The following is a 27986-nucleotide window of genomic DNA, read 5'->3' on the forward strand; positions in this document are numbered from 1 at the left end:
TGGGGAGTGAACCCTGTGGCTGCCCAGGACAGGGAGAGCCAGGGGCTGCCACAGCAGCAGGGAGAGGCTGGCAGGCAGCACGGTGCTCCAGGAACTCACCCCACAGAATCCTGCTTCTCTTCTGTAGATCTCAAACACACACATGCACACCTTAAAGTGCTGGTTTCAAAAACATGGAGCTTGAGGCTATTTTTATTCCTTTTTTTACACAACAAACAGCAATTCTGAAAAGCATTTTAAGAATGAGATCACTTTGCCAAGCAGCTCAGTTACTGAAGGCATTCAAGATTCTTAAAAGTGCCTACACACCACCAGTGCCCAGGGCACCAGCAGAGACCCCCTTGTGCTACTCAACCCACAGCAGCTTTAGTCATACAGGTACAGCAATAAAAACAGATACAATATTAATTCCTTGGTATAAATATTTAGTTCTCCCTGAGTTTGTTTCTGTTTCTGTCTTCACATTCAATCAAGAGCTCAAAACCTGAAAACAATACAAACCCCAAAAATACACACCACACATTCAAACTGCTTGGCTGAATGCTGCCAACAGAGATGTTTTAAAGACCAATAACTCTACCTTTATTTTGTTCCAGCTCTTCAACATTTATATTATGATGACATATTTCAACTAAGTATTTTTTAAAATGTCATATCAACTCAAGAGAAACAAGGTGACAACACAACTGGCACTTTAATCACTGGTTGAGAGCCCTTCTCACCTACTAAAAGAACATTTACTTCTGTCCCCGGTTACAAGGGATGCATTCCAGTTGCCTTCATATCACACAGGCAGTTTATGGCTGGGTGTAAAACCCTGAGGTCTGAAAAAAGCTGGGGACTTCAGTAAAAAAAGCTTATTAACTCAGCTAATACACCCGAGCTATTTAGGACAACAGTTTGATTAATCAAAAAGAGCTGGCTTCAGCTTACACCACTGTTCCCTTAGCTTGGATTTTACTGCATTTGAAGCAAAAATGTAGTTGATTGATGCATAGGAAAGATCCCACATCTGTGATCGAGTCAGATTAAATGTTTTTGCAACCAGCTCGTATTCTTGCGATAGATCAGTGGCGAAGACGCCTTTATCATCAGTCTGGAGTTAAATTGAAAGGAAAGAAATAAAAAAGTTCAAATTAGTTCCTCTATATCAAAAAGGTTTTTTTCTATACATACAAACAGGCTGTATCTTGTTGTCTCACATTTTATTTCACTGTTCTTTCATCTGTGCATGGTTATTTCATTCTTTATTTGCCCTATTTTCACTAAAACTGAATAAATTATTCAAATGTATAAGAAAACTTCTTAAAATAATGGCATGATTTATCAAGAAAATAGGATTTCCTACTGAAATTGCTAGAAAGATGGCTATCAAATGCTGCATATAGTCAAGGTATGTCAGTATGTGCAGGTTTCCTTATTCTTCTTTTCGCTTTCCCCAGATAAGCAGTGCTATAAAATAGATATATATGTATGCACACACACTTGGACAATGCTATGGACTATGGGGGTTAAACTAACAGGATAATACTAAAACCCTGCCAATGGCAGCACAAGTACTTGGCATCTGCAATGCTTAAAGACCTTAATGAGCTACCAAGAGAACTATCAAGAGCAGGAGCTCTCGCCCAGCACAATGAACACCAGGTTAGTAGAGGTGCATATGCAAGCACTGGAGCAATGGGTTTTAAGAGAAATCTATTGTGCAAAGAGCTATGAAGTTCACTGCTTGTATAGCTGACCATTTTATTCCACAGAAAAAAGTCTTGGCTTTACAATAGAACCAAGATAAATACTAGCAATTCTCATTTAAATTAAAAGCATTTCTCAAACAGAACATTATGATTTCCTAAAAGCAAATCATTTGCTACAAGGTCAGAAATTGTTAGTCAGTTCTGATCCATAAACAAAGACTTCCCCAACTTCACAAGTTTAGCCCTTTGCTTTAATACATGCTTAAAAATCAAAAAACTTACACAAAGCACCGCAGGATGGCCCATGCTGTACCAGTATCCAAAATGGTGTTTGTCACAGGAAGGCACTGTCTGAGATTTTATGTTTGATGTCATGCAAAATTCTGAGGAAGAAACAGAAAAAGAAATGAGGACATATACTAAAACAAGAGACACGTTAATTGACTTATGAAGATCCTGAATAAAAATTAAAATCAGTTACTGCTGTTTCCTTGATTTTCTATGCTTCTTTTGTAATTACTTTTGAGAAAAGTTTGCTAATCGATTTCTTTGGGGTATAAAATTTAAGGAGCTTGCAAACCAGGCACAGAACCACCACACAGTCTTGTACAGTAATGACAAGTTATTATTTGGTTTTGCTTCTATCTGAGACATCAGCTGTTGTCTGCTGTGCCACAAAGGTGCCAAAAACCCTAAAAGTGTCATGAGTGTACCTTTATGGGCAAGTCTTCTCATTGCCACGTTTGTCCAAGTCTCCTCTGGTCAGAGACAAACTGGTGTCCCTAGATCAGCAGCACATATCCTGTTCTGATATCCAGAGATCAAGTCACAGGAAATATTTTTTTTCTTACCAATAGGTATATGATTCTGCTGAACCAGTGACACTATCTCTTCTGAACCTGCTGCTGTGGAGTTGAGAAATGTTCCATGTCCAATTCTGTCAGGAGGCAGGCCCAGGAGAATCTTGGTCTCCTCTTCTTGATTTGGAATCTAGAGAGGATATATGTCACATTCTGTCAAGGCAGCATAAAACAGCACATTATATAATTACAATGGACTTTCACAGCATCTCTTATCCAAAAGAAAGTGTTAGTGAAATAGAAACAAGTATAAATATGCTGATGAAATCATATGTCCTGCTTAATTTCCTGAAAAAATAACTACCTTCAGTAATTACTGGACTTCTCGTAGCCAATTCCAGCCACTATCTGAACAAAAGCACAACTCTTTCTACTGATCCCAGTGCAACTAACAGAGCTCACTGCTCACAAAACTGTGGATTTCATTACACGATTGCTGATATAATACCAGTAAGAAAGCAGTGGATCTCTTAGAAAGCTCCTAATTTCTCACCTAAACCCACAATTTATATAGTACAGGAAGCAATAATCTGGCTGTTCAGATCTAGAACAAAAGGTTGAAGATTTCTCCTTGTTTTCTTGTCTCTTTCCAAATGCCCCAAACCATTAATGCTTTGGCCTGAGAAGCCCAAAATGCACAGAAGGTAATTTTAGTTTCATCAAGATTTTCACAAAATGACTATTATAGAGAAGCAGCAAAACAAAAAAAAGCCTTTTACCTCACAAAGATGCAGTGCTAGCTTCAGACCTGCTTTCTTTGCTTCAGAGAGAGGTTCCAAAAAATCTTGACCATGTCCTGCCTGGAAATCAAGAATTCTACAGCTTATTTGACAAAATCCCTGTCATTACCATAATTAAGAAGTATAGCAATACCCAAGCACTACAGTTACATTTAAATTATTCCACTTTTCCCACTACTTCAGTGTGGAATGCAGCAAGTCAAACAAGCCTCTGCCATATGATTTAGACCAATGGATCAAACACCAGTAGCTCAGATGATGCCTAACACTTACAAACCAATTGTCTTGATTTTGATATCTTTACACAGCTACCACCTAGAGCTATTTCACTTCAGCTTGACAGCTGTCCTCAAACAATTTTTGCTTTCTTAATACAAAATGAGCATTTGGAGCAGCTAAACAAAATGTAAAATATTGGCAACTTGCCTCCACCCAGTTACCTGACTGGGACAATTGAGGTACCCACACTTCCCAGATAAACACTGCATTTCAATGGTTCTTTTCTCAATTACATACTAATCTAAGGATTCTTTGTTAGAGTATTTGCCCCTTACAGCAACAGGGATTAACCCAGTATCAATCCATTCCAGCTAGGCACAAAAATTGGACAAAAACTTGTGAGAAAAACTATGGTTAGAACCACCTGCTGTTACATAACATTACACATTTATCTTCAAGAACAGACTAAAATAAACCAAAAACTTACAGTGGGATCACCACTGAGGTCAAGTCCTACTACAACCCCATCACTGGAAAGCAGGAACTCTTCAGCAAGTTTAACAGTCTGCTTAGCAACTGCTGGGCCATCTCTTCTGTTTATTGCTATTAACAGCCTGGGACAAAAAATGTATTAAATTATTATTAAATTATATACAAGCTGTAATATCAGGAACTCAACAGACCTGATACCAACAAAAAACAGCACTTCATATCCTTCATGGCTGAGTATAAAGAGTATTTGTACAGGAAACTGTTCTAGGAATGAAGGTACCAAAGTGCAGAGGGACACAAACAGATAAATAAGGTGGCCCATGATATGCAATAACACATATGGAGGATGAAAATTCTTCAGCTTTCACAAATAAATCTAGTAAGGGTTGCTTCAGAAGCTATGAAAGACAGAGAGAGAGCAAACTGTCTCCAAACAACCACTGACACCTTCTGAAACTTCTCTGCTGGTCAGGACCAGCTCTTCTTTACAGTAAGCTGCTTGTACAGCTAATCAAACTAAATCTTTGCAATGAAGCTAAGCTCTGAAAAAGGAGCCAATTCCATGAAAAACAGTTATTTTCCTGAAAATGTCACAAAGAATGGATAGTCTTAAAGATGAGAGGTTTTACCCAGTTTTCTTCTTTAGCAGTAAAAAAGATTAGAAGACAGGTTTCCATCCCAATTATCTGTTTCCACTCCATGTAATCTGGTTTAAAAACAATTTTCTTTCCTATGCTGATGGCTTGTAAACCTCTCTGCAAGCATGACCAGGCATCAGACTACACAAAAACTTGAAACAGAGGTGTACCACACGCTTTATTTACCTTACATCTATATCCAAGCCTTCTTCTTGACACTGCTTTATACCCTCAAGTACAGTTTCAACATACATCCTTTTGGTCATACCTGCAAACATATGCACACATTTGGAAGAAACATATTTTAAGTTATTTTTATTCTACTGCAGACCCAGCTCTCTAGTCTCCTAAGTTTCATGTTGCACCTTTGATTTTTGACTACATAGCCTTCTAACCCATGTAATTCTAATTCTACCTGTAAATATAGCTTTACTGTGAAGCACATATCTGAACTAAACCTCCTCCTAAGCATGTAGAAAAATTAAAATGACTTTGTGTGAACCAGAGAATCGCAATAGGACTTCTATTATGTGTTTCTACTAAGCCACACCTAGAAGAAAAAACCAAAATAACAAAAGTAAAATATATCAGCTATTAAAAATATTAGCAGACTCAGATGCCATACTCAAGTGAATAACTCAATCTCATGGGCCATAGATTTATGACCAGCCCCTTTTTTCCCTCAAAAATATAATGCTTTTACATCGTTAAATCTTAGCTTTCATATTTAAAGTGTATTTTTCTTGAGCCAACTAAATTTGACTTTTCTAGTTATTAACATAGTCTTCAACTAAGTTTTATAGTGCAAGAATATCACAAATTAAAAACCAGAAAAGAGTGTACCTGTGGAATTTTCTTCTCTTGGAGTGCTTCTCAATTCCAGATACTTAACACCATCATCAGCAAATTCTTTAATGACATCTTTAGTTATCTGATTAAATAAAAGTGTATTCAACACTGTAAAAGTGATACTTATAATTAGTTATATTTTCATTTACAACTAAAAGACCCAGTTATTTTTGTTGTGAAACACTTGCAATGTTTTCAAGCCCAATGTGTTTTTAATGGTCCCCATGTTTGTGGAAATACTACCACACAGAAGGCACATTTGATTCCTTCAGGAATACTGAAGAGAGCTCAAGAGTTTTACAATAATTATTCTGACCTTCAATTGAAAAAGATAATTTGTGATATTATTACTTGGAACTCAATGCTCTTAATCCAACAGGTTGTGATTGTGTGTACTGCTTGCTTGAAGTGAATTTTTAATTAATTTACCAGTAAAATATCTTCAGTCCTCGTGGTAACCTGATAGATGATCTGAAACATCTGAAAACATCTAAAATAAAATTTAAAAAAAATTATTGGAATGACATTGAATGAGTATGTAGGGAAAAAAAAATCTACATTTTAAAAACACCTATCCACTGGAGTCAAGTAACCAGACTGTAGCTTGAAATAGAAAGAAACATCTGAACAGCAATTTCTGATTTTAGATACTAACAAAGCATTCGCAACAAAAGTTGCAACTACCACAAAGCTTTTTGAAGGAAAAAGAAAACATGAAATTTCTAAAAAAGGAAACTATATGAGTCAATTTTCTCTGAAAAGCAGATGATCTAAGTAAAAAATTTCAATCCTTTAAAGAAGGAATTAATCAACAAGAGTTCTCCTTTTAGTTTGCAAGCATTGAAGAAATTACTCTGTAGATACAAATATTTAAAAAAATCTATGAGATTATGCTGCAAAACTTAAAAGCATATTTTCTGCAGTTAGTGTGTAAGGCCACACATTTCTGTTTTCAACTTAAATAAAAAACCTTTGGTAAATGTTCATCACACACATGCATATACTCACTCATCTAAGGTTCTTTTCTTTCCTTTGTCAATCACAGTCATTCCATTCTGGATCTGAAGGTTTGGCTTCTGGGCCATGAGTTTCTTCATAGTAGCAGTACTGATACAGCCATTCAAATGAGCATGGAGTTCCTACAGAAATAAAAATCCTATGGACTTATGAAAAGGATGACTTCTGCACCTTGTTTGTACCACTGTTCTCTTATCCATCAGTGTTTCACTCTGGGTTTGAAAAGAACAGCTATCTGCATTTTGGCTAACAATAACTTCCTTAGTTTTTGCAAGCACTGGTTCAGCTGAGAACTGCCCTGTTTATTTTGTGGCTGCTGTTGGCTCTGGTCTCCATGGGAGCATAGCTGGCTCAGCAAAGAGCTCTCCAGACAATTCTCGGGGTGGTGTGATCCAAGGTGAGGAGAAAGCCAATAGCTGCCTCAGTATTACAAAAAGTACAGTAAGGATTCAAGAACTCTCCCCATCCATTGCAAGTTAAATGTGTATGTCCATCATTCAAATATAGCAACAGGTGTCTACCCACACCCCTTGCTTTTGTTCATGAAGTTTAAACTCACTCCAGAAATGCAGCAAGACTCTGCCATGAACGGCAACTGCAGTAACTGCACTCCTTTGCCTGAGGCCTCTTTCTGCCTAACTTCCTACTGACATCCTGACTTTGGGCTCCAAACCTATAATCCTCAGCTCCACTCCTCACTTTACCTTTGCTCCTTCTTATCTCCCTGGCTCCTGGCTTAAGGAATAGGTCTCTAGCGCCCTGCCAGCTCATTCAAAATATATCTACAAAGCACCTACTTTGTTACCTACCTCTCGTCTCCCTGTACACATCCATTCTCAATAGGAAAAGAAAAATTCCATAAATACTTCTCTTCAAGTTTTACATTGGAAAACATGTTGAAACTGTAAGCACCAGAAGCTGAGGCTGATTACAGATTCTGGTGACTGAGCCAGATATAAAGCGCTACAACTGTGTTATATTTTTCACGAGCTTACGATTACATCAGAGAATTCTGTCAGACATTAAACATACACCCTGAAAAGCAACTTAGTGAAAAGGAACACTGGAATGCAAGGATGCTGTGGTCTGAAGTGGGTTTGCTGGTGGCCCCGTGCACTGCCTGTGCAGAGCTCTGTGCTGGAGTACGTGCCCTCGGGGTCTGGTGAGCGCGGCACACGAGCCCCGATAAATCCACACCCACCCCTACGCAAGGCTTGCACTGATATGCCCGAAGTAAGGCACACCCTCGGGACATGGAGAAAAAGCGTTATCTGAGCCAGACTTCTTGGCCAGACTATGGGGAAATAGGACAAAAAAAGAAAATGAAGATCGAGCTCAACTGATTTAATTGCAATTAGATTAGTAAGGTCTGCAAACAAACCGGACAGGCAAACACCCGATGCATTTTGCGGTGGGATAAGGCCCTCAGAAACCGCGCGTTTGGGAAGAACTCGGCGACAGCAGCAGCGTCTGTCGCTCTGTCTGTCCCTCCGGCTGCAGCCCGAGCCCGGTGCCGCCGGAGGAGGGTCCGGGCCCGCCGCCCCCCGCCGCTCACCGCTTTGGGCAGCCGTCGGTAGAAGCGCAGCTCCCGCTCGCGGTCCCGCTCTGCCGCCATGGTGGCTCCTGTGCCGGCGGGGCGGGACGAGCCGGGGCTCGGCGGCGGCACCGCCCCGGCCCGGCCCCGGGCCCGCCCCCGGCACCGCACAGCGCGGGGCCGCGGCCGCCGCTCCGCCCGCCCCGCGCCGCCGAGCGGGACCGAGCCGAGACCACGACAAACACCGTCAGTATTAACGCCAGCAAAGCTTCAAGGCGCAGTTTATTGAAGCGATAGCATTTCCAGCCCGACGGCACCGCAGTGCTACAGCAGCGGCAGCTCCAGCCCCGGGCCGGGGGCAAGCACGCACGCACGGCCGGGCATCCACCGCGGCCTCACGAAATTGTCCTGTAATGGCACTAGTCCGCTACATTATCGCGTCACAAAGTCCTAAGTGGATAAACTCAGCGATTATATTGCCAACCCTTTTTTAAAGTAATTTGGCAAGCTTGCTAGCACAAGAATAGGGACCGTAACTTTCATGGATATGCTGGTCAAACCCAACCAAATCAAAGTTTTCCCAGAACAATCAAAAAAATCAATTTCAATTATTTCGTATTTAGCCCTTAGTGATACTGCAGTCTAATTCTTAACTCCCCCACAATTTAAAGTCGAGTCTCTAAGCAGATATTGGCTCTTGCTATTTCCCAAACCAAGAAGATAATGTAGTTAACATCATAAAACATGGTGATTTACATACTACCCACATAACTCAGACAAATAAATTATCCTCCCACAAATACAAAAAAAAAATACTGACATATTTAGAGAAGTTAGCTTTAGCGTTAAATTCAGGCATATAAATATGAAGTAAACAAATCAGGATTCAAGTTAGTTTACACCTCTTTGGGGGCCTGACAGATCATCCAAGCTCAAGCACAGTGTAGAATTTGGTTAGCTGCTCAACTTTTTTTCATAGAAAAATACCATGTCCATAGAAGAAATGCAATTAATTTCAACTTACTCAGTGATCCACTCTTTTATTTGACCTTAGTTAAAGGCAAACCAAGTACAGATACTGTACATTAAAATGTATGCACACAGAAGAAACAGTTGTTCTTCATTCTACCTTAAAGGCTCAAAACTCCACACTTGTTTATTTAGAGCCCTTTGCAGGCAATGACTCCTCTCTGAAACACATTGCACCCACACTTAAATATAGAGAGATCCATCTGCAGGTCCCACATAGCCAACACCTATTAGCAGCACATCAATTAGTGTCCATATTCCAAGTCCACCGAAGCTGAAGAGCTTTCCCAGACCTCCCCGCCACTGACCCAAATAGAAACGATCGGCACCAAATCCACCAAGGGTGATGCTACAAGAATAAAAACATGATTAATGATTATTATTTTTACAGGAACTGAGCTTGGGTACCCAAGTATTTTTCCTCCAGCTGTGTTTGCTGAAGACAGCCAGCACTGCTGCATGTGAACCCTTCATACATTCGATGTCCACCATTTCAAGCTAGACTATCTGAAATACTGGTTATCCAGCACAGCTTTAAAAATACCAAGCAGAAAACCCCAAAACCTAAAGATTTTAAAGAAAACTAATCTATTTTAGCTTGACATTATCCAGTAGTTCCTGCTTACCTTAGTGCCAAGGCAGTAGACCACTTATAACCTCCAGTCCAGTTGCAATAGAGCATCTTAGGAAAGACACGGTTACCTAAATATTGGAAAGTATTAAAACATTGATGCAATATTATAAGGAAGAAAATGACAAGGAAGAAGATATTATATTTTTCCAAAAGGAGTCTCAAAGGTTTGTCACTAACTGAGAAACAACTGTAAATAATAATATACAACACAAGCTTATTTATACCCTGCAGTTTTCTGTTCCATCAATCTTGGTCCCACATCAAAAAAAGTCAGTGAACAAACAGAGGGAAAATTAAGCCTAGTTGGATGGAATCAGCATAATTTTTTTTAATTGGCCTATGGAGACATTTGATATTGATTCTATTAGTGGTCTGAGAATCAGACCACTAGTAGGTGCAAATAATTTTAACTCACAGAAATTGAAAAAAATAAAATTCCCTCATTATACATGGAGCAGCATTCCCAGCCTGTGCTGTGAGAGCCAGAGGAGCCACAGGGCTGTGTGCAGGACACCAGCCAACAGTCCAACACAGCACCAGGACTGAGCTGGTGGGGATTAGAGCTGCCTCAGCCAGCACTCCTCAGCAGAAGTAATCGGTTCAGGAATAGCAGCGGGGTGACACGGGTAACCTACTTTGAGTTGAGCTCTAATTAGGGCTACAGGTACCTCAGCCATTTGCTGTTTGCACGTGTACAGAATCATCTCCTACACTGCCAGTAAGAACAGCATTTCTGTCAGTCCTGGTGCACCCTCAGTGTGCTACAAAGCTGTACCAAGGGTGGGCAGGGAGCAAGTTCTTGCAGGATGCTGAAGTCTTTCACGAACTTCCACCATCCTGAGGGGTATAAACCACATATACCACAATGGTAATGGTAACTTACCATTTTCTAGTTCTTATATGGACCAGTTGTCTAATTAGATAACCAAAAGTAATTGTTATGGTCACTGAAAAGTAATTCATAATGTGTTACACTGCAATGCTTCTTACCACTGTGAAGTCATGTACAGGTTTCTAAGACCCAGTTCAAGAACTTTCAGACTCAAGACTGAGAAGGATCCACAGAAAACAAACAAAAGAAACAACGTAATACCTTACCTAATGCTTTCAAATAGGGAGCATTTGTACTTGTTGAAGTGAGGCTTTTTGCCAGCGTAGACTGTGGCTGTGAAAGCTTTGTCGTCATCAAAGATCCTGCTACAAGACAAAAACATAGAGAAAGTGAAATTTCTAAAACAAATTTCATCTTCAGAAACAGTTTGATTTCAGCACTCTGATATGAAAATACAAGTGGAAAGTGTACTGAGACTAGAAAAAAATCTGTTTTCCTGTTCTACTAATAGTGGGATATTTATGTTAAATATTAGAAAGAGCATTAGAATGGAATTGTTCCTTAAGACAATGAAATACATTTATTTCCATTCAATCTTATTTTTTTGATTCATGAGAATTAAAAGCACTGCTCAGAAAGCGTATTTTACACAGGGTTTTCTACTGAACAATACCATTTAATGAAGCAATGGCAGCAGTTCTTTGACAGAAGCATGGAGCAGAGGTACCGCTCGGGAGGCACGGCTGTGTTCGTGCGGGAGCCGCCGGCTGAGGGCTCGGGAGAGCCGCGATGTGCCAGCTGCTGCCGAGCCCTCACGGCGGCCACCGGGCACGGGCGGAGGAAGGAGAGGCAGCTTTGGCACACCAGCCACCCCGGCCGTGCCGAGGAGCCCCAGGACGCTCTCAACCACACACGTTCGCGACAGAGAGCAGGCACAAAAGGAGCCGTGTAACACAGCAGCACACGAGCCGGCGAGCGGGGCCTGGCCCGCCTTCTGCCCTGACACCGAGCACCTCAGACCCAGCCCCGCAGAGCCGGCACAACGAAATGCGGCCATGCCCCAAACACCCGCTTCGCCCCCGGTCAGGGGAGCGGCAGCGCATCCTCACCCCGCCGCAGCACGGCCACCTCCGCAGCCGGACCCGCGCTCAGCCCTGCCTGAGGGAGCGGCCGCCGCCGCTCGGGACAGCCGTCCCCACCCGGAGCCTCTGCCCTTTCTCCCACCCTTCCCGCCCTGTCTCGGCCCTGCGGCCGCGCTCACCGCGGCCCGAGAGCACGGAGAGCTGTGACAGGAACAGCGCGGCCCCGCAGAGCCCGCGCAGGGCGCGCCGCCACCACCGCGCCGCCATCTTGGTACGCCCGGCGGGCCCGGCGGCGCCGCCAGGGGGCGGGCAGGGGGCGGGGCCGGGCGGCTGAGGGGAACGGCAGCGCCAGGGCGGCCCCACACGGGAGCGGAGACCGGCAAAGGCCGAAACTCGCTGTGAAACACCCTCAGAACCTCAATGCTGCAGCATCAGTACATCACACACGGAGCACGAAAGCGATTGTCCATAAAAATGTAGGTATTTATAAAATATAGAGAAAAAAATCGCCCGCCTCTCCCTGTGTTAATTCAGTCAAGTGGAACAGAAAACTTTCCCATTGCTCCTTCAATGTTTGTTTTTCCCCCCTTTTTCTTTTAGAAGCAGGAGATAAAAACAGATCCACAGACGAATACAAAACCAAACACAGACCTATTAAACACAGGTCTGTAAGAGTGAGGCAAAAGTAAAACATAAGCTTTGTATTTGTGTTAATATTTACACATTAAATTGTAGCTTCTGCTTCATGGCTGTGATATTTAAATCACAACCAGAGCTGAATAGCTTAGATAACTGAGCAATACACTTAACACTGCTAAGCCTGTTAACTAAATAACAGCATATTAAAGTGAAAAAAATTGTAAAAACGAATCTCTCAAAAAATTCAGCAACAGCAGCTTTAAAATCACTTCTAAGCATAAACAAAACAGAAACATGGCCAGTTTCAAGTCCAACACACTGTTTTAAAATTAAAATTGTCCTCTGTTCCTTTTCAGCATTCTACTTTCAGCAAATAAAGCAATAAATTACAGACAGAAAGGTTTTTCAAAGTTTTTTTTTTGTTTTAGTCAAAAGCCAAAACAACAGCAAACAGAGGAACAAAATAAAACACTTCACACACAGTTATAGCAATTGAACTGCATTCTTGTCAGCATCACAGCAGCCAGTCATCACACCGACTCCACAAGTGCCTTGTTACACTGAGACTTCCAACAAAGACTCCAGTGCATTCATAGTCTGTGAACACACATTCTGAAACAACCAAGATGTTCACATGCCCCCCTGCACCCTCAAATTTTTGTTACCATCTGGAGTTAGGAAAAAACCTAATCCAAACTGCTCCTGAGGCACCTATGCACTGCCAAGCTCAGGATGCCAGGTCACAGTCAGGAGAGCTGGGACTCTGTGACTGAGGGAGCTCAGCTCTCCCAGCATCTCCCCTGTCCTTCCCACCCTCCTGATGCCCACCACGGTACAGCCCTGACTGACTTCCACAGCAAACCCACCACATCAGAGTTGCAGGACTTTCTAAATAAGCATTCTGCCGTTCAGGCAGATTGGAAACCCATGCGATTGCTAAAGGAGTTGGCAGGTGCATCTGTCCTCTCATGCTTTTCCTGGAGCACCAGCAGTGCTCCATTTGCTTATTTTGTGCATCCATTAACTGAAAATTCTCTCAGATGAGCATCACTGCTGTGCAGGAAGAAAGAAACATTTCACACAGGCAGCTAATAATTTTTTTTCCTAGCAGCAACATCAGAATTCTTCTTCTGCATTTGCAATTTGTGAAGTCTTAAATTTCTTGAGTTTTTCAATAGTAGAAGATACTGAAATCTCTCCGTGAACTTTGTTGTCTCTTGTTCGCACATTGACAGCATTATTTGCTTTCTCCTTTTCTCCAACCACTGCAAGACATAGCACAAAATATTACACAATCTACATTAGAAAATAAGCCTAGAGCAAACTTTGTCCAACATTAGAACTTAAATGATATTCAGAAATGTAAGATGCTGCAATTACCTAAAATGAAGTTATACTGAGCCAGCTGTGCATTTCTAATTTTCTTGTTTAATGTGCAACTTTGATCTAGATCCACATCTGACATAAATCCTGCTTCAAAAAACTGGTTGCAAACCTAAAAAAAACCCAAAGAAACCAAAACCCTCTTAGTATTACTATATAGTTTACAACATACATTTGTAAATGCTGCAATTATTGATCTCTCCCAACAATTAATTCATGCATATGCATAATTTCGTTCTTGTGGATGATTATAAGGATTTCAATGAAGTTATCTGAAGAAACCTGCACACACAGCAGCACCCCAGCTGGGAAACAATACAAGGTAACATCTATATCAAACATGCTGCTCTGCTACTGCATGTCAAAATCATGTCCTCAGTCTGAGAAAGGACAAAGAGGAATAGGAACAAACACACTTATTCTTGCATTACAAGGAAAGCATGGGACAGGGGTAAAACCAACCATGGCTCAAAAGTGATGTAGTCATGGTGGGAAATGGAAGAAACCGGCTCTGCCTAGTTAGAGATGAGAGTGCTGTAATAAAGCATTATTTATATAAGGCTGGTCATCCAGGATGCTTTGTCCTTTAATAATCACAGAAGTATGTACATAATTAAATAACCCCAAATACTTGAAGTTACACACCCCTTACTCAGACATATACAAATCTTAGACAGAAACTTTTATACTGAAAAATTTACCTTTCCCCCCAAACATGTCTCCAGAGTCATTAAGCATTAATTCCCTGCTCTAGGACAAGCACTAAGGATCTCTGAATCTGCCTGCTGCCATAAGGAGACAAGCTGTCCTCTCACCTGCTGGGCGTACTGTTCCGACGTGGGGCCCACAGGCACAACCATCACCTGCCGTGGAGACAGCCAGAACGGCCTGGCCAGCACAGGACCAACAGGAAACAGAGGTGCATTTTACATTTCCAGTCATGTTCCACAACAATAATTTCTGTATAGAATGGTTTACTAAGGATGTTGGTTAGTGTATCATCTCCCTCTTTTCAAGCTCTCACAAAATAGCAAATTTCAGTAAAATGACACATAGGAAAGTTGGACCTTCTGTTTTCTTCACAAATGACTTCACAACTTTAAACATAATTTTTCCTGCATAACTTTCACTTTTATCTATAACTTTACAGTGAAGGTGGACAGTCAAGTGACAGTCAAATGACTGAAAATAAGAACTAACTCTTCCTTAGTAATTTAAATACATTCATGAAGAAATCCTTCCAGATCTTATCCAAGACAAAATGATCAATGTTAGAAGTACAAAAATATTTCACGTATTTTGATTAATGAATGTCTGTGTATACAAAAATCATTGCTTTACACACATCTGACATCCTGCTGGTACAAGGGCACAATTTTTAAGAAAAAAGGAACAAGAATAATGCAGGACTTATACATTCAATTACAATTCCTATTTCTGCACTATTTTTACTTTTTTCTGCAGTCTCATGAAATTGTATGGATATTACATAACTCAGACCAGAAACTGGACTTTTTTTGTAATCTTACTAATTTTGAGAAAATGTTAGGGATACTATTTTTGCATTATAATATATGGGGCAATAGGAAGGATATGCAGTTTCTACGTTGTTAGTCTTCTGAAAATTCCATTTGTGCCACATACCATTTTCCTCCATAATTTTCTGCTAGAATAGCTATCATTCTCTCCACAGATCCCAAAATAGCTCTGTGAATAATCACTGGCCTTTTCTTGTCATCACCATCCTTACTGAAAAAAAATAAATCAAGTTTTTTTTTTTTTTTAAAATACAGTTATTTGAGCTCAGACACATGTAATCCTACTAATATTTTTGACTCTACTTTAAACAGAAAGACAAAATTTAGTTAGTTATACTTATGAAAAGTCTACTGGTTTTATTACAAATGTACTTGAAGTCAGCTGGGCTTTTAAAGAAATTCTGATTTAAAATAATCATGCCTACAGCTAGTGGCAGAAATACACTCTTAAATTTGAGAAGACGCTTGACTGACTCAGCACCATTTTTGTGCATTTTAATATTTTATGTTCTTCCTTGCACTCTCTTTCCATTAGGACTTGCTTTTATCTTGTTGCACAGGAACTTACTTGCCTTTACATTACTTCACTTAAATTACAATCCTGACATTTAAAAAAACTGGCTTTTAAAAAAAAAGCCAGTTCATAACAATATTACCACCTATCATAAAAGCTATAACATCTACTGTAGACTATACCGCAGAACCAAAAAATTACAGATTCTTACTGTCTCTTCCCCATCTTCATAATATGCAAAAATCAAACACAGCAAGAAATACAACCCAGAAAATGAGTATTCAAGTCAATGTGGCACTAAAATTAATTTGCTCAGTGGGCCTAGCTGGAAACCAGCCAGATTTTCACTAAAAGCTGTTCACACTTGGTTGATGTTCAAAGTTAACTAATTTAATCTGATAAAAATAAAGAGCCACTTAGTACAAACATACTTGCTCCTTAGAGCATGTTGAGTTTGTGTGCTGTGTCTTCCAAGGAGACACAATGACTAGGCTGAAAACGAAAACTGACTCAGCTGAGGGGTTTTTAGCACTTCTGATGATCAATTGCCTTCAAAACTGGCAGACAAGACAGATAATGAGATTTTTCCTGCATTTACAATTAAAGTGAGCTATCATCACCTTGAGAAAGTATCTTCAAGTTCATGACTCGCTCCTCTGCTCACTGGGGGTGTTTGCTCTGCCTACCATCTGACTGATTTACAAGCTAATCATTTGTTAAATGAGCAATATAGCATTAGTACATAATGGGAATTACAGAAAATGAAAGCTATTGTTTGATTTCATTTTAAAAAGGAAGATATTCAGCTTAACAACTCACCCAACATAAGTAAGATTAAACCGAATGGGTAGCTGGAAGTCAAGCTGGATGGTAGCACATTGATGGTACCTACCAATTGCATCTTTGATTTTAATATCAATCTGTGAAGCAAAATTACACAGTTACTAAATATAGTTTGCCTGCAGTACATCTGCATTTCTGTCCATCCCAAAGTTATACTGAAATGCTGAGTCACTAACCTTAGGACCATAAAATGCTCCATCTCCTGGATTCAAACTCCATTGCTCTCCGAAGTTATTCAAGCTGTTTTGAAGTTGCTGATCATAATAATGAGAGAGTAATTAAAGAAGGTATAGAAAGGCCTCTCATTACTGGAAGTCAAAGCAATTGCCTTTGAAATTCTAAAGGAGTCAAAAGGCAGCACAACCCCTATTGTTCAAGCATTCCCTCATTTATGATAAATAATCTGGAAAATGTAGTTCCTTGTATAAATATTTTGATTATTCAGAGAAAAAAAAATAATAGAAATTTAACTAGATCAAGGTAAGGGGCTAAGCAAGAATCTGAAAGTTCTGGTTTTCTATAGAAACTTCAGATTTAATGTGATGTTTCCCTACAAGAATTTCCACCAAGGTCAGCATTTAGCATCTGATTTAAGCAATTTCACCATGCAGTATGGAAGAACTCAGTTAAATATCTATCTCTGCAAGTACAAATTTAAGGGATTTGTTTGTAAGCTTTTAAATTCATTACCTTTTCTGCATGATCCCAGATCTCTAAATCTCCAAGATAATTTTCTGGTCTTGTTGAAAGATGTAGTTGAAAGGTAAAGCCAAAGACAGCATACACTGACTTCAAGAAATCAAGACAGTCCTTAATTTCTTCTTCAATCTTAAACATAAAACATATTAAAATAGGTTAAATAGGTTAAAATTTACTTACATAAACATGTAATTGAGTCGACTGAATTCCTTGCAACAAGAACATAAGAGTCCATTAAATATGAAAGAATTAAAAATCACTCAATAATTACATCCGAGGATCCCAAATCCATTTAATGGGCAAAGAGAGATCCAAGGCGTTGAGGCTTCAAAGCATAGCAAGAAAAGAGGTATTTTTGTTAAGCATGAGGTTCTAGACACAAATTGTATCCTGATTTAAAGTGTATCAATTTATACATGTAGTTCCACTAAAATCTATGGCATTACTGACAAAATAAAGTTTTTATTCAGCATTACTATAGAAAACAATGGGATCAACTGCTTTTTTTTTGCAGAGGGAGATGGAAAATACAACAAATCTTACTTTCTGGGGTTTAGCTGCCCAGTGCATCTTTCTAAATAAAAAGAAGCACCTAGAAAAAACCTGACCAAAAGCAGCTTTACACTACACAATGGAAGAACCAAGAGAAATACTTCAGGGATGTTTTTCTTGTTTGCTGTTAGTTTGCACTGGGAGAGGGAAGGGGTTTTTTTGGTTGACTGGTGGAGATGTGGAAGGTGCTCTTTTTATTTTTTTTTTTACCTGTTCCATTGCGCAAAAGATGTGAGCATCATCTTGTTGGAAGCGCCTTACACGAGTCAAGCCACTCAAAGTGCCTGAGAGCTCGTTTCGATGAAGAACTCCAAAATCTGCAAGTCTAAGAGGCAATTCCCTCCAGGATCGGGGACGATGGGCAAACATCAAGCTAAAAGAAACATGGAAGAACCTTCCTTTTATCCTTCTTACAGGAGATTTAGGACAAGACAGAAATAAGCGAAGCTCAGTACAGACAGTAATCACATTTTTAAGTATTCACTCATTCAAGTTGTCTACACCCTGAAAGACAGGCAAACAGAAGAAGCACAACACTCAATGTACTGCTAAAGATCACTGAGAAAAAGACACTGCAAGAGTAAATCAAGACAGAATCATGCGTACCTTTCTTGGAAAACAACAGCTGATGCTCACCTCTAACCAACAGACTTGGTATTTACTAGTGGTACAGACTGGTATTAGCATGCACAAACCCAGCTCAGTGCAGACTTACTGCAAATGTTTGCTTTGGGATACTGTCAGAGAAGCTCTCTGGACACCCTGGCTTAGCAGTCTTTCATAAACATACATGACAGTCTGTATTAATATTCCTTTTACTTCTCCTCAGCCCCAAAAAGGATAAATGATGTAAAATAAGACGTTTTCCAGCTAAGAGTACAAACCAATGTCCTGGACAATTCATGGGTTTAAGGGCAAAGGTTTCTTTCTCAATCTCAAAAGCGAACATATTTTCACTGTAGTGCTGCCAATGTCCTGAAGCTTCCCAGAGTTTACTGTTGAAGACATTCGGAGACACAACTTCAGTAAAATTACGCCTGCGATATTCCCCCTATAGAACAAATGTAACATTTAAAAGGTGAGAGAGCTTTTGACAAGCAGAAGCTTGATTCTTTTCAACTGTGGTATTATGATGGCAATTCACAGGGACAAAATAGGACTACTGCACATGTAGACTCTGCACAATTGGAAAAACACAGCTTCACTCTGCCTTATTTTCAAAAACATGAAATTTGTATCATCCTTGTGAAAGTCTTGCATGTGTTTACATACATAGGTACTTCTCTTTCTGTGGATAGCTCAGCACTATGAATGGCCTATCATTTAACATCAACAAATGACAAGCTGTTAGGACTTACATCAGTAACATCAGTATATACTAACCCGTATGAAATCCACCAGTGTGTTATAAAGAAAGGCACCTCTAGGGAGAAAAAAGCAGCTTCCAGGACTCAAATCATGAAAGAAGAAGAGTTCTTGCTCCTAGGTAAATCAAAACCAGAATGCTCTAATACCAATTCAGAGGGAATTGCAGAATGTAACTACTTAACACACATCAAGACACTGCTTGCAAAGACGGAATGTTGCAACAACAAGATGATTTATGGTCTACAAGATCTCAGCAAGACCAGTTAATTGACCTGCAGTTTTTACTCTTTGAGATTTGTAGTAACACTGAATTCCATTTGATTCTTTGACCGTGTAAACACACATTTCCCCAAATTTACACCTAAGAATGATCAAACCATCTTATTTACAAAATTTCCATAAAAATTATCTTCTACGAAAAACAGACTGATTTAGGAAGGATCTGCAAAGACTCTGCATTAATAGGTTTAAGGTTTATACCCCTAAACTAAGGGACTAAAGCCATTAACTTCTCCCCAACATTAGTTTAACACTCATACGCAAGTGACGAGTTTGTAGAACTAAAATTTTAAAATGCAAGTGACATCAAGAAGCACACAGAACTGGCTCCCCTTAAAACTGTCAAAAACAACAACAAAAAATCAAACCAAAACTAAAATACAAGGGAAGAGAATGAACTCTATAACAGAAGTATAAAAAGTAGACAGTGGAATAATGTACCTTCCCGATTTTCCTATGATCCCGGTTTTTGGCTTCTTCCTGGACTTTTTCCCATTCCTTCATCATTTTGTTATCAGGAAAGGATATTCCATATATTCTCTGCAGAGTTTCCATGTCAGATTTTCCTTCCCAATAGGTAGAGGAACTCTGATACACAAAACCCATACTTTAAGATAGTATTACATAATATCAGGGAAAGAGGGATAAACACTAACCCATTCGAACATTATTGTATTTTTCCTTGGGAAAAGAATTATATGCAGTCCTTCAGCATTTGTTTGTAACACAAAGAGACTTGCAGTGCCTTTTAGTCAGCACACTAATACAGAAGATAAACAGAAGTGACAGGTCAAATCGTATTTTATTCTTAGGTACCTTGTTTTAACTCACATCATGGCATATTTTATTATTTCATGTTATGGCTTTTTAAAAGGCAGGACTTGTTTACATTGAAAACACAGTGCAGTAGGAAAACAAGAAAGGCAAAACAAACCTAACTCTCACAGTTAAATCTGGGCAGTTTTAACCTCATTCCTTGGAACTCAACAGTTCCATACGCTTCAGTCTGTAAGCCAGGAAAAGCCACAATGATGAACATTCCAAAGAGCTCAGTCTAATAAGGTTACCAAAACTAGCATCTGTGAGTAACTTAAACTACACCATACAGTCAGAGGCCTCTGCAAACACTGTCTCTGGCTTTCCTGGAAGCAATGCCATTTTTTGACAGCACACTTGCAGACCTGCTAAGGTCCACTTTATCTCCTGTACCTGAAAATCTCCTGTACCTGACAATGTCAAAATACTATTTTCTGACCCAGTGAGTATCTTAATGTTAACTCACTGCAGAGCATGTACACCCCCTTGCACTCAGATGGGACTGCTGGTACAGCCTAACCATGACACTTGTCCTGTGAAGTGCAGCGCTGATGGGAGATAATGGCATAGTCCTGCCACAGGGGCTTAGGCTGCTCTTCTCTCCTGTGCACAGCAGAACTAGCTCCACAGCTCATCTGGTCACCACTAGCCAGAGGAGTTTTGCAGTGCTCTTCATCAGTCTAAATGAGCAGTTTACTACACTAATACACTGATAAAAAACACACTGGTAACTTTCACTGAGGTACAACTGTTACTGTCTTAGCCAAGTAAATGTCAGACATAGATCAACGATCAAAGTCAGTAGTTCTACTTGTACAATGGAAACTGGGAAAGAAATGAAGAACTATTGTACAGCAAGCAAAGAAAACAATACAAAGGACTAATCCTACTACAGTCAGCCCAGGAAAAAGAAATATATAAATAAATCAACTGACAATTTATTTCAGTTTTGATGCACAGGTAATTTAAACTTACCTTAATTATTTTAAGGGCCTTAATTTTTCCAGTGTGTCTCACATGTGGTCCCTTGCAGAGATCAATCAATGGACCACATCTAAATGACAAAACAAAAAGAGTGTCCATTTCTAAGCAACCCAACATTTTTCAATACATTCACCAATGGCACACAAGTTCATGTTTGACACATTCAGACATGCCAGTAAATATAAATATGCACCATGCGGCAAATTCAGTGCACCTTAACTGTAACTGTGCCTCCTACCTGAAGTGAAATATTCACTCAGTAAATGCTCAGCACACTCATCCATTTACAAGAGCATCATAACACATTTGCCAATTCATATAGTTCCATATATAAACTTGTTCAAGTTGGCCGGGAAATTTTAAAGTGTGTACATCGAACAGAAAATGATGTTGCCATTTTCCAACCAACTAACAAGTAACTGAATGAGCAGGTTCCTCGCCCCACACTGAACTAGAGTTAGCTTTATCCATTATGCAGCAAGACAATGTCAGAGATGGCAACTTATTTTAATCAGTCTACTGAAACCAGAGGGAATACATAAAAACTGAATTTGACATTTGTCCACAAATTGAGACCTAATCTGTCCCAGCAGAGAAAAAAAAATCTCACTCTACCTAAGTAGCAATATTAATTGCAAACTTAAGTCCCAATCACACATGTATTCAGAACTTAGAATTAAAAAAACCCTAAATTATTCTCTCATATTAAATTAATTAGCTATAAAAGTACTTAATAATGCCATTCAAGTATATTTCTTTACCTGTATACTGTGGTAGTTGGTGTCTTCACCTTCTCATTAAGGATACGACACTTAAACTTGTTATACTGTGTGTGGAAGTATGAAAAGCCAGAAATGTCAATAAAATTGATAATAAAATTCTCTTCAAAAATTATATTTTAATATTACAAGTGCACCAGTAAAAAACACTTCTAAGTAAAAAAAACAAAAAAACCCAAAACAAACAACCCAAAACCCCATCAAACAAAACAACAAATCAACAACAACAACAAAAAAACCCCACATCTATTTCTCAGAAGAGTTGCAAAAGCAGAGGGGAAAGAGACAGAAACATCTTAAAGCCCCTGAGGGTGTGTTTAGGATTGTGATCACCACCTGAACACCCCAAAGCACTTGTGAAAAGCAACTACACAGTACAGTGAGACTGGTGATATTCACTGAATAAAACAGGAGTAGAACTAAAGCCTTTTCTGACCTGTCTTGACAAGTGAACCAGAAGAAATGTATACCTTTCATTTACTTGTTATTGCATTGAGCTGGAGGTGTGTTTTTATGGAATAAGAATTGTTTTTATAAGTGTTTGAAAACATCCTGAACATTTGGGAGGGCATATGGAGAAGGGGAAAAGGATGGTATTGCTTTTCTTTGTTTTACTGGACAGGTACTATTCTGATGAGTCAGTCACATGCAATTTTTCATAAAAGTTACATTTTAAAAGATCATCGTAGCAGATCCACAGCTACTCTAAAGATTTACCTTAAACATGTCTAACAGGATCTCCTTTTTGACTTCCAGCCTTTCAAAAGCCTGTTTCTCTTTTATGATATTTTTACAACGGTTCTCTAGTAGTGGGAATTCAGTACTAGATACACTTCTAGATAAAAAGACACAGGCAAAAGAAATATAAATTAATTATTTTGATACTCCCATTTTTCTAATTTGAAAAATTAATGTGTTGTGATTTGTCATAGTAGTTTTTTTCTTAGTTACTTACAAACAGCTGTATTTTCAGACACTAAACCCAGAAACACAGATAGCACCACCCTGAAAAAACCCATTGCAATCATTCCTTTGAATGTCTGCAACAGTCTTTGACACAATTAAATATCTGGAAGACCTATAGCTCAAAATATATGTATGATTTAAGAAAAAAACAAACCAAGGAGAAAAAAGGCTCAACTCAGCCACAAGAGCCAGTTTATCAGCTCCTGCAGATTCAGTATGCTCCCTGCCTACAGAAGGACAAACAAGGAAAAAAAACAGAATTGTAAAGCTGTGCACAAGGATTAGAAAAGTAGAAAACACCTAGACAAGTTACATGCATTTGTGTCCTTTCTACACGACTATGGCCCCTGGAAATCAAACTTGCAGGAGTCTTCAAGGAAACCATCTCCTTGGCCACACAGGAACTTCAGAAACTTCAACCCAAAAATGCAGAGCATTTTTTCCACACAACAGCTTTAACTCTTACAGAGCAGGTGTCTGAACACTGCTTCTGAATTTAAATATATACACACACTCAGTTGAACTGCATATACAGAAAACTGTGTTTCAAATCATATTAGAATCAGAATTGTACTTTTAACAATCAGAAACAAACAAAATAATTCTAGTACTGATCTTTAATAGGAGTATTAAATTTCTACAACACTAATTTTACCTGTCTTCAATATACATGTCATAATAAAATCCATTCTCAACTGGTGGTCCATAGCATAAGCAGCCCCCAAAATGTCCTTCCATGGCCTCTCCAAGAATGTGAGCACTTGAATGCCAATACACCTGTAAATGAAGTCAGCTGAGCAAACCATGAGGTCAATGGCATTGTGTAACTAAAAAGAAAAAACAAAACTAGAGATATCTGCAGATAGGACACAGACTGGAACCAATGTTGCTCAAATTTTGAGAGAAGTAAAACAACTTTATATTACTCATATAGAGTAATACATGAATAGTAGAGTAATATATCTTCAAAATGAAAAGATAATGGCAGATGTAGCACTAAAGGCCCACCATACTTCAGTCTGAAAGAGGATGACTATATCTCTGCACAACTCCTTCAACTTAATTACTGTACCTTGTTTATTTACAAGTTAATATCAGTTGAAGTCTATGCACCACTAATCACATCCAAAGCAATGTATCTGATTAGATTGCCATTGCTCACATTCAGTACATTTATTAATGGGTCTGTAAACTACATTACCTGAAATGTCAGAAGAGGGAAGCCAACAACACAGTAAATCAATACTAGTCTGATGTTCTGACTTCTTATTAATTGAGACTATTTCAGAGCTACTGCTACAAGATAAAGCCTTGACAGGCTCCTGAAATATCTCCAACAAGCTTAGTCACATGAATAATTCTTTGACAAAACTGAAGTCCAATCCTAGCATAACATAACATAAGATTCAGACTGAATACCATTACAGAAAAATCTCAATCAAGTTGCTAAGTATACGTATATTTGAATTGACTAAGAAATGTCTACTTAAGGATCTAATAAACAGTGGCACTACAAGGGCGTGTAGATTTTATTTATGACTCAAGTCTAATACTGGACAGCTTTGAGAAAACAGTAGTGACTGCCTCACTTTGCTTTCACTGTCTGATCTTCAAATGCAGTGAGCCAAACCACAGACTGTTTCAAGTTAACATACAAATCAAGGCTTTCTGGACAAACTCCTTTGAGAAATAACTTTTTTATGTAAAAGAGAAGGAAGAAAAGAACACAAATATTTTACTTACTCTCAGACTACAGGCACTTACTATCTAATCTTTGTGAATCATAGGAAATACATTACTTGAGTAGTTTTGTGGGTTTTTTTAATATAAGATTTTTAAAGCTTAATGCTGCAATCAATTTCATGTCATTAGTTTCTTTAATCAAGCAGAAACCAGAGTGTTTACTCACAGCTTTGGCTTCTTCATTATCAAAGGTGAGCAGCTCTAGAGTACAATCTCCCTCCAGCGGACGGTCCAGATCCCAGAGTTCACCATTCACTTTGGCTATGACTGCATTTGAAGCCAACACTTGACTGAAGAAACAGAAGAGACACGAGACAAGAATATTTAGGTTCAGATTTGTAAAAGACTTTAGGTTTCTAAACCTCATGAGACCACATCCACATCTTGTAGCACCTGAAGACCGTAAACTTTTGTTTCTGTGGTCTTAAACACTTGCCCACTTTTAAGGTATAGAACCTTAAGGTCTTGAGAAGTTTTGTTCAACACTTTTCAGTGCTGGGGGCCTGGAAGAAAGGCTGCTCCTTACAACAGGTTCTACTGATTCTGCTAACTCACAGAACTTCTGATGTCTCTTAATTCCCAGCAGTGTCACAGATTTAATTGGAAGCATTATGATCCCAGCACAGAATCCCAAGTATCAGAACTGTAACCAACTGTTTCTACCACATGGAGCTGAAGTGCCAACGCTTTCCAAGCAAACCAGTTTAAGGGAGCCACCACCCACTGACAGTGACATATACTTTATATAACAAGGTAAGAGACAAATGATAGTAACAGTTTTATCACTACTACAAAAGTACAACTCCTTGAATGTGCAGGTTACCTAATTCCTACAGCTAATTGATATGGCGTGGTTTTCCAAGATTCTCCTTCAACTGTCTCCCCATCTGTCAGAGTAATTTTGATAGATTTGCTCTGGTTGGCTGCTCTGTAAGCTAGCAAAGCATCATGTTCTTTTTTCAGTGCTTCATAAAGCTTCAGTCTGTCTTCTATGAAGCCAGGCACACACTGGAGCTGTAAGACATAAATTCGATCATATACACACATATCTGTGAGACAAAGAATAAAAGGATTCACAGTGTTGGTGCATCCCCAGAGGTTCCAACTTGTCTAGATTTAACTGTACTAGAATTTACACTCAAAATCAGTAATGCATTTATAAATAATAATACACAAGATAGCCCCATTCAACTAACTGATTTTTTATTTTCCATGCACTTTCATCAGTCTGGGCCTAAATGGGTCTATGAGCTGGACCTCAGAAAGCAGCTTATATTCCTGACCCAAAATTTGCATTTGACAGATGTCCTGGAGAAATCTGGATCACTCCAACAAGCCCTCACTTCTGCCACTACATTCAAAGCATCAGATTCAAGCTAGACAGTTCACATAAAGGTTCCTGTATTTTAGCTTAAGGTGAGTTATTAAGCTCTATTGTACTACAGCAGGGCTGCCAATATCCCTTCAGCCATCATGAATGCTCATGAACCATCACCCTCCTTAGACACCACAAAAACATGACCTTTATTTTCCAATAACCCAAATCCTTTCATTACATAAAATGTAGAAATCTAATAATGTAGCAGTAACCCTACTAATGCAAGATTAAGCTCTTGAATAATGTGAGGTTTTTTTCTCTGTGCTATAGCGAGCTTTCTTCCCAAAAGCTGGGATTTCAAAATACAGCAAAGTATTACAGATTTGAGAGCCTTTTCTGACCCTGGTCAAATACCACTCCTATTACTACGTGGTATTAAAGAACCACTTACATCATTGTGGTGTTGGTTCACAGCTTCATCTTCCTTTTTCTTTTCCTCTTTAATTTGATTCACTGCATCAGCTGAGCTTGCACTGGAGACTTTCTGAAAGTGAGAATACAAAGTATACCTGTACTATACCTTTGCCCTTTTTTTCCCCAGAAATCATCAAAACAAACCAAACCAGTATAATATTGGGCTGAAAAGGCAATTACAGGGAATAAGGTATATCCTCAGTACCAAGCCTTCTCATGGCACATCTCATGCATCTTTTTGATGTTGTGCAGACACAGCAATGCTGCTCACCAAACTAAGTCCTCTCAACACAATTTCCCAAATTTTACTACTACAACTATCACCAGCAAAGTCGCCCCAGAGAGGCCGTTGGACATCAAAGCAGAGCAGTGAGCAGTCACAGCAGCTTTCAATTGTGTGCTACCTCCAACAGGTTGCCCAGTGATGCTGTGCTTGCCCCACCCCCGGCAGTGTTCAAGTCCAGGCTGGATGGGGCTCTGATCAATCTGGTCTAGTGGAAGATGTTCCTGCCCATGGCAAGGGGCTAGGAACGAGATGATCTTTAGGGTCTTTCCCAACCCAAACCATTCTATGATTCTGTCAACCCGCCGCCTTGGCACAAGGGCAGAGACCACTGCCCAGTGCTACGGGCAGACACCGCGACAGGCTTCTGCTCCCGGGGGCTGGGCACAGGCGGCTCGGCCCCGTGAATGTCCCTGTCTCGTCCCTTCCCTTCCCGCTCGCGGAGGCCCGGCCCGCCCGGAGTCACCGTCCCGTCCCCGCTCCGAGCGGCCCCGGCGCTACCTCTCCGCCGGCCGGGGGCTGCGCCGGCGCCGCCCGGCCCAGCTCGGCCGCCAGGCTGCGGCGCAGGTGCAGCAGGCGGTAGCGCAGCTTCTCGTTCTCGGCCCGGAGCCGCTGCAGCTCGGGGCTGGCGCTGCCGGGGCAGTGCAGCTCCTGCGGCTCCTTCAGCCGGCCGACCTCCGCCGCCAGCCAGCGCAGCTCCCGCTCCTGCCGCGCCAGCCGCAGCTCAGCCGCCTCGGCTGCTCCCGCCGCCACCGCCATGTTGGCCCCGGCGCGCTCCGCCCCGGCCCTGCCGGCCCCGCCCGCTGCCGCCGGGCGCGGCGCGGCTGCGGGACCGTGCAGAGTGGTCCTGTTCCTGTCGCTCCTTCTTCTAATTGAGCAAACGGCTCTTTAGAGCCCCTGCTGCTGTGCTGGTGATTAACCAACCTACCCGAGGCCGGTGAGCAATTGGGAAGTGTCGATATCCACAGAATCAATTGGGGTGGAAAAGACCTCTGAGATCATCGAGCCCAACCTATGACCGAGGACCACCGCATCAACTGGACCATGGCTCCATGTGCCACATTCAGCCTTTCCTTAAACGCTGTATGAAAGAATGTCATTGTTAAAACATGTTGGTCAGATTGCATTCTTAATTTACTTCAATGTCAAATAAACACTGCCAGAGCTTATTTATAGTGGATGCTTCCT

At 40.2% G+C, this 27986-nt stretch overlaps 3 protein-coding genes across 3 annotated transcripts; all 3 read right to left on the minus strand.

The window, feature by feature from the left end:
- Positions 1-174: 174 nt before the first annotated feature.
- Positions 175-8136, minus strand: ADAL (adenosine deaminase like). Its single transcript, XM_041468992.1, has 10 exons — positions 8065-8136; positions 6501-6631; positions 5922-5982; positions 5487-5574; positions 4830-4911; positions 4001-4127; positions 3274-3354; positions 2546-2684; positions 1977-2077; positions 175-1096 (listed from the first exon to the last, which is right to left on the minus strand). Exons 1-10 carry the CDS (start codon positions 8122-8124, stop codon positions 905-907), a joined length of 1062 nt encoding a protein of 353 aa, XP_041324926.1. The 5' UTR covers positions 8125-8136; the 3' UTR covers positions 175-904.
- Positions 8137-9067: 931 nt separating this feature from the next.
- On the minus strand, positions 9068-11737 carry LOC121354376. The gene is given in 8 exon segments (XM_041468942.1): positions 9068-9421; positions 9699-9941; positions 10472-10543; positions 10697-10754; positions 10805-10903; positions 11212-11255; positions 11257-11387; positions 11389-11737. Coding segments are annotated over 8 exon segments (1020 nt in total). The 5' UTR covers positions 11596-11737; the 3' UTR covers positions 9068-9255.
- A 921-nt stretch (positions 11738-12658) lies between these two features.
- On the minus strand, positions 12659-27566 carry LOC121354533 (threonine--tRNA ligase 1, cytoplasmic-like). The gene is made up of 19 exons (XM_041469229.1): positions 27300-27566; positions 26493-26585; positions 25547-25737; positions 24890-25013; positions 23636-23757; positions 22732-22849; positions 21997-22061; positions 21227-21305; positions 19877-20023; positions 19172-19270; positions 18673-18839; positions 17999-18161; positions 17228-17365; positions 16714-16791; positions 16514-16614; positions 15287-15391; positions 14458-14530; positions 13640-13754; positions 12659-13524 (listed from the first exon to the last, which is right to left on the minus strand). The coding sequence occupies exons 1-19, from the start codon at positions 27555-27557 to the stop codon at positions 13376-13378; spliced, it is 2385 nt and encodes a 794-aa protein (XP_041325163.1). The 5' UTR covers positions 27558-27566; the 3' UTR covers positions 12659-13375.
- Between the last annotated feature and the right edge of the window lie 420 nt (positions 27567-27986).

Source organism: Pyrgilauda ruficollis, unplaced genomic scaffold, assembly GCF_017590135.1.
Source record: "Pyrgilauda ruficollis isolate IOZ18807 unplaced genomic scaffold, ASM1759013v1 scaffold23, whole genome shotgun sequence".
NCBI classification, from domain to species: domain Eukaryota; kingdom Metazoa; phylum Chordata; class Aves; order Passeriformes; family Passeridae; genus Pyrgilauda; species Pyrgilauda ruficollis.

Bases quoted from the DNA above. Each gene is read 5' to 3' on its own strand.
- ADAL (XM_041468992.1), bottom strand. From the start codon at position 8,124: ATGGCGGCAGAGCGGGACCGCGAGCGGGAGCTGCGCTTCTACCGACGG. The intron at 5,983-6,500 runs GTGAGTATATGC...ATTTTATTTTAG, and splicing joins AAGAAAAGAACCTTAGATGA to ATGTTTTCAGATGTTTCAGA. The intron at 4,912-5,486 runs GTACACTCTTTT...ATATGTTTGCAG, and splicing joins AAGAGAAGAAAATTCCACAG to GTATGACCAAAAGGATGTAT.
- LOC121354533 (XM_041469229.1), bottom strand. From the start codon at position 27,557: ATGGCGGTGGCGGCGGGAGCAGCCGAGGCGGCTGAGCTGCGGCTGGCG. The intron at 19,271-19,876 runs GTACATTATTCC...TGATTTACCTAG, and splicing joins ATCATAGGAAAATCGGGAAG to GAGCAAGAACTCTTCTTCTT. The intron at 13,525-13,639 runs GTAATTGCAGCA...TATGTCTTGCAG, and splicing joins TCAGTATAACTTCATTTTAG to TGGTTGGAGAAAAGGAGAAA.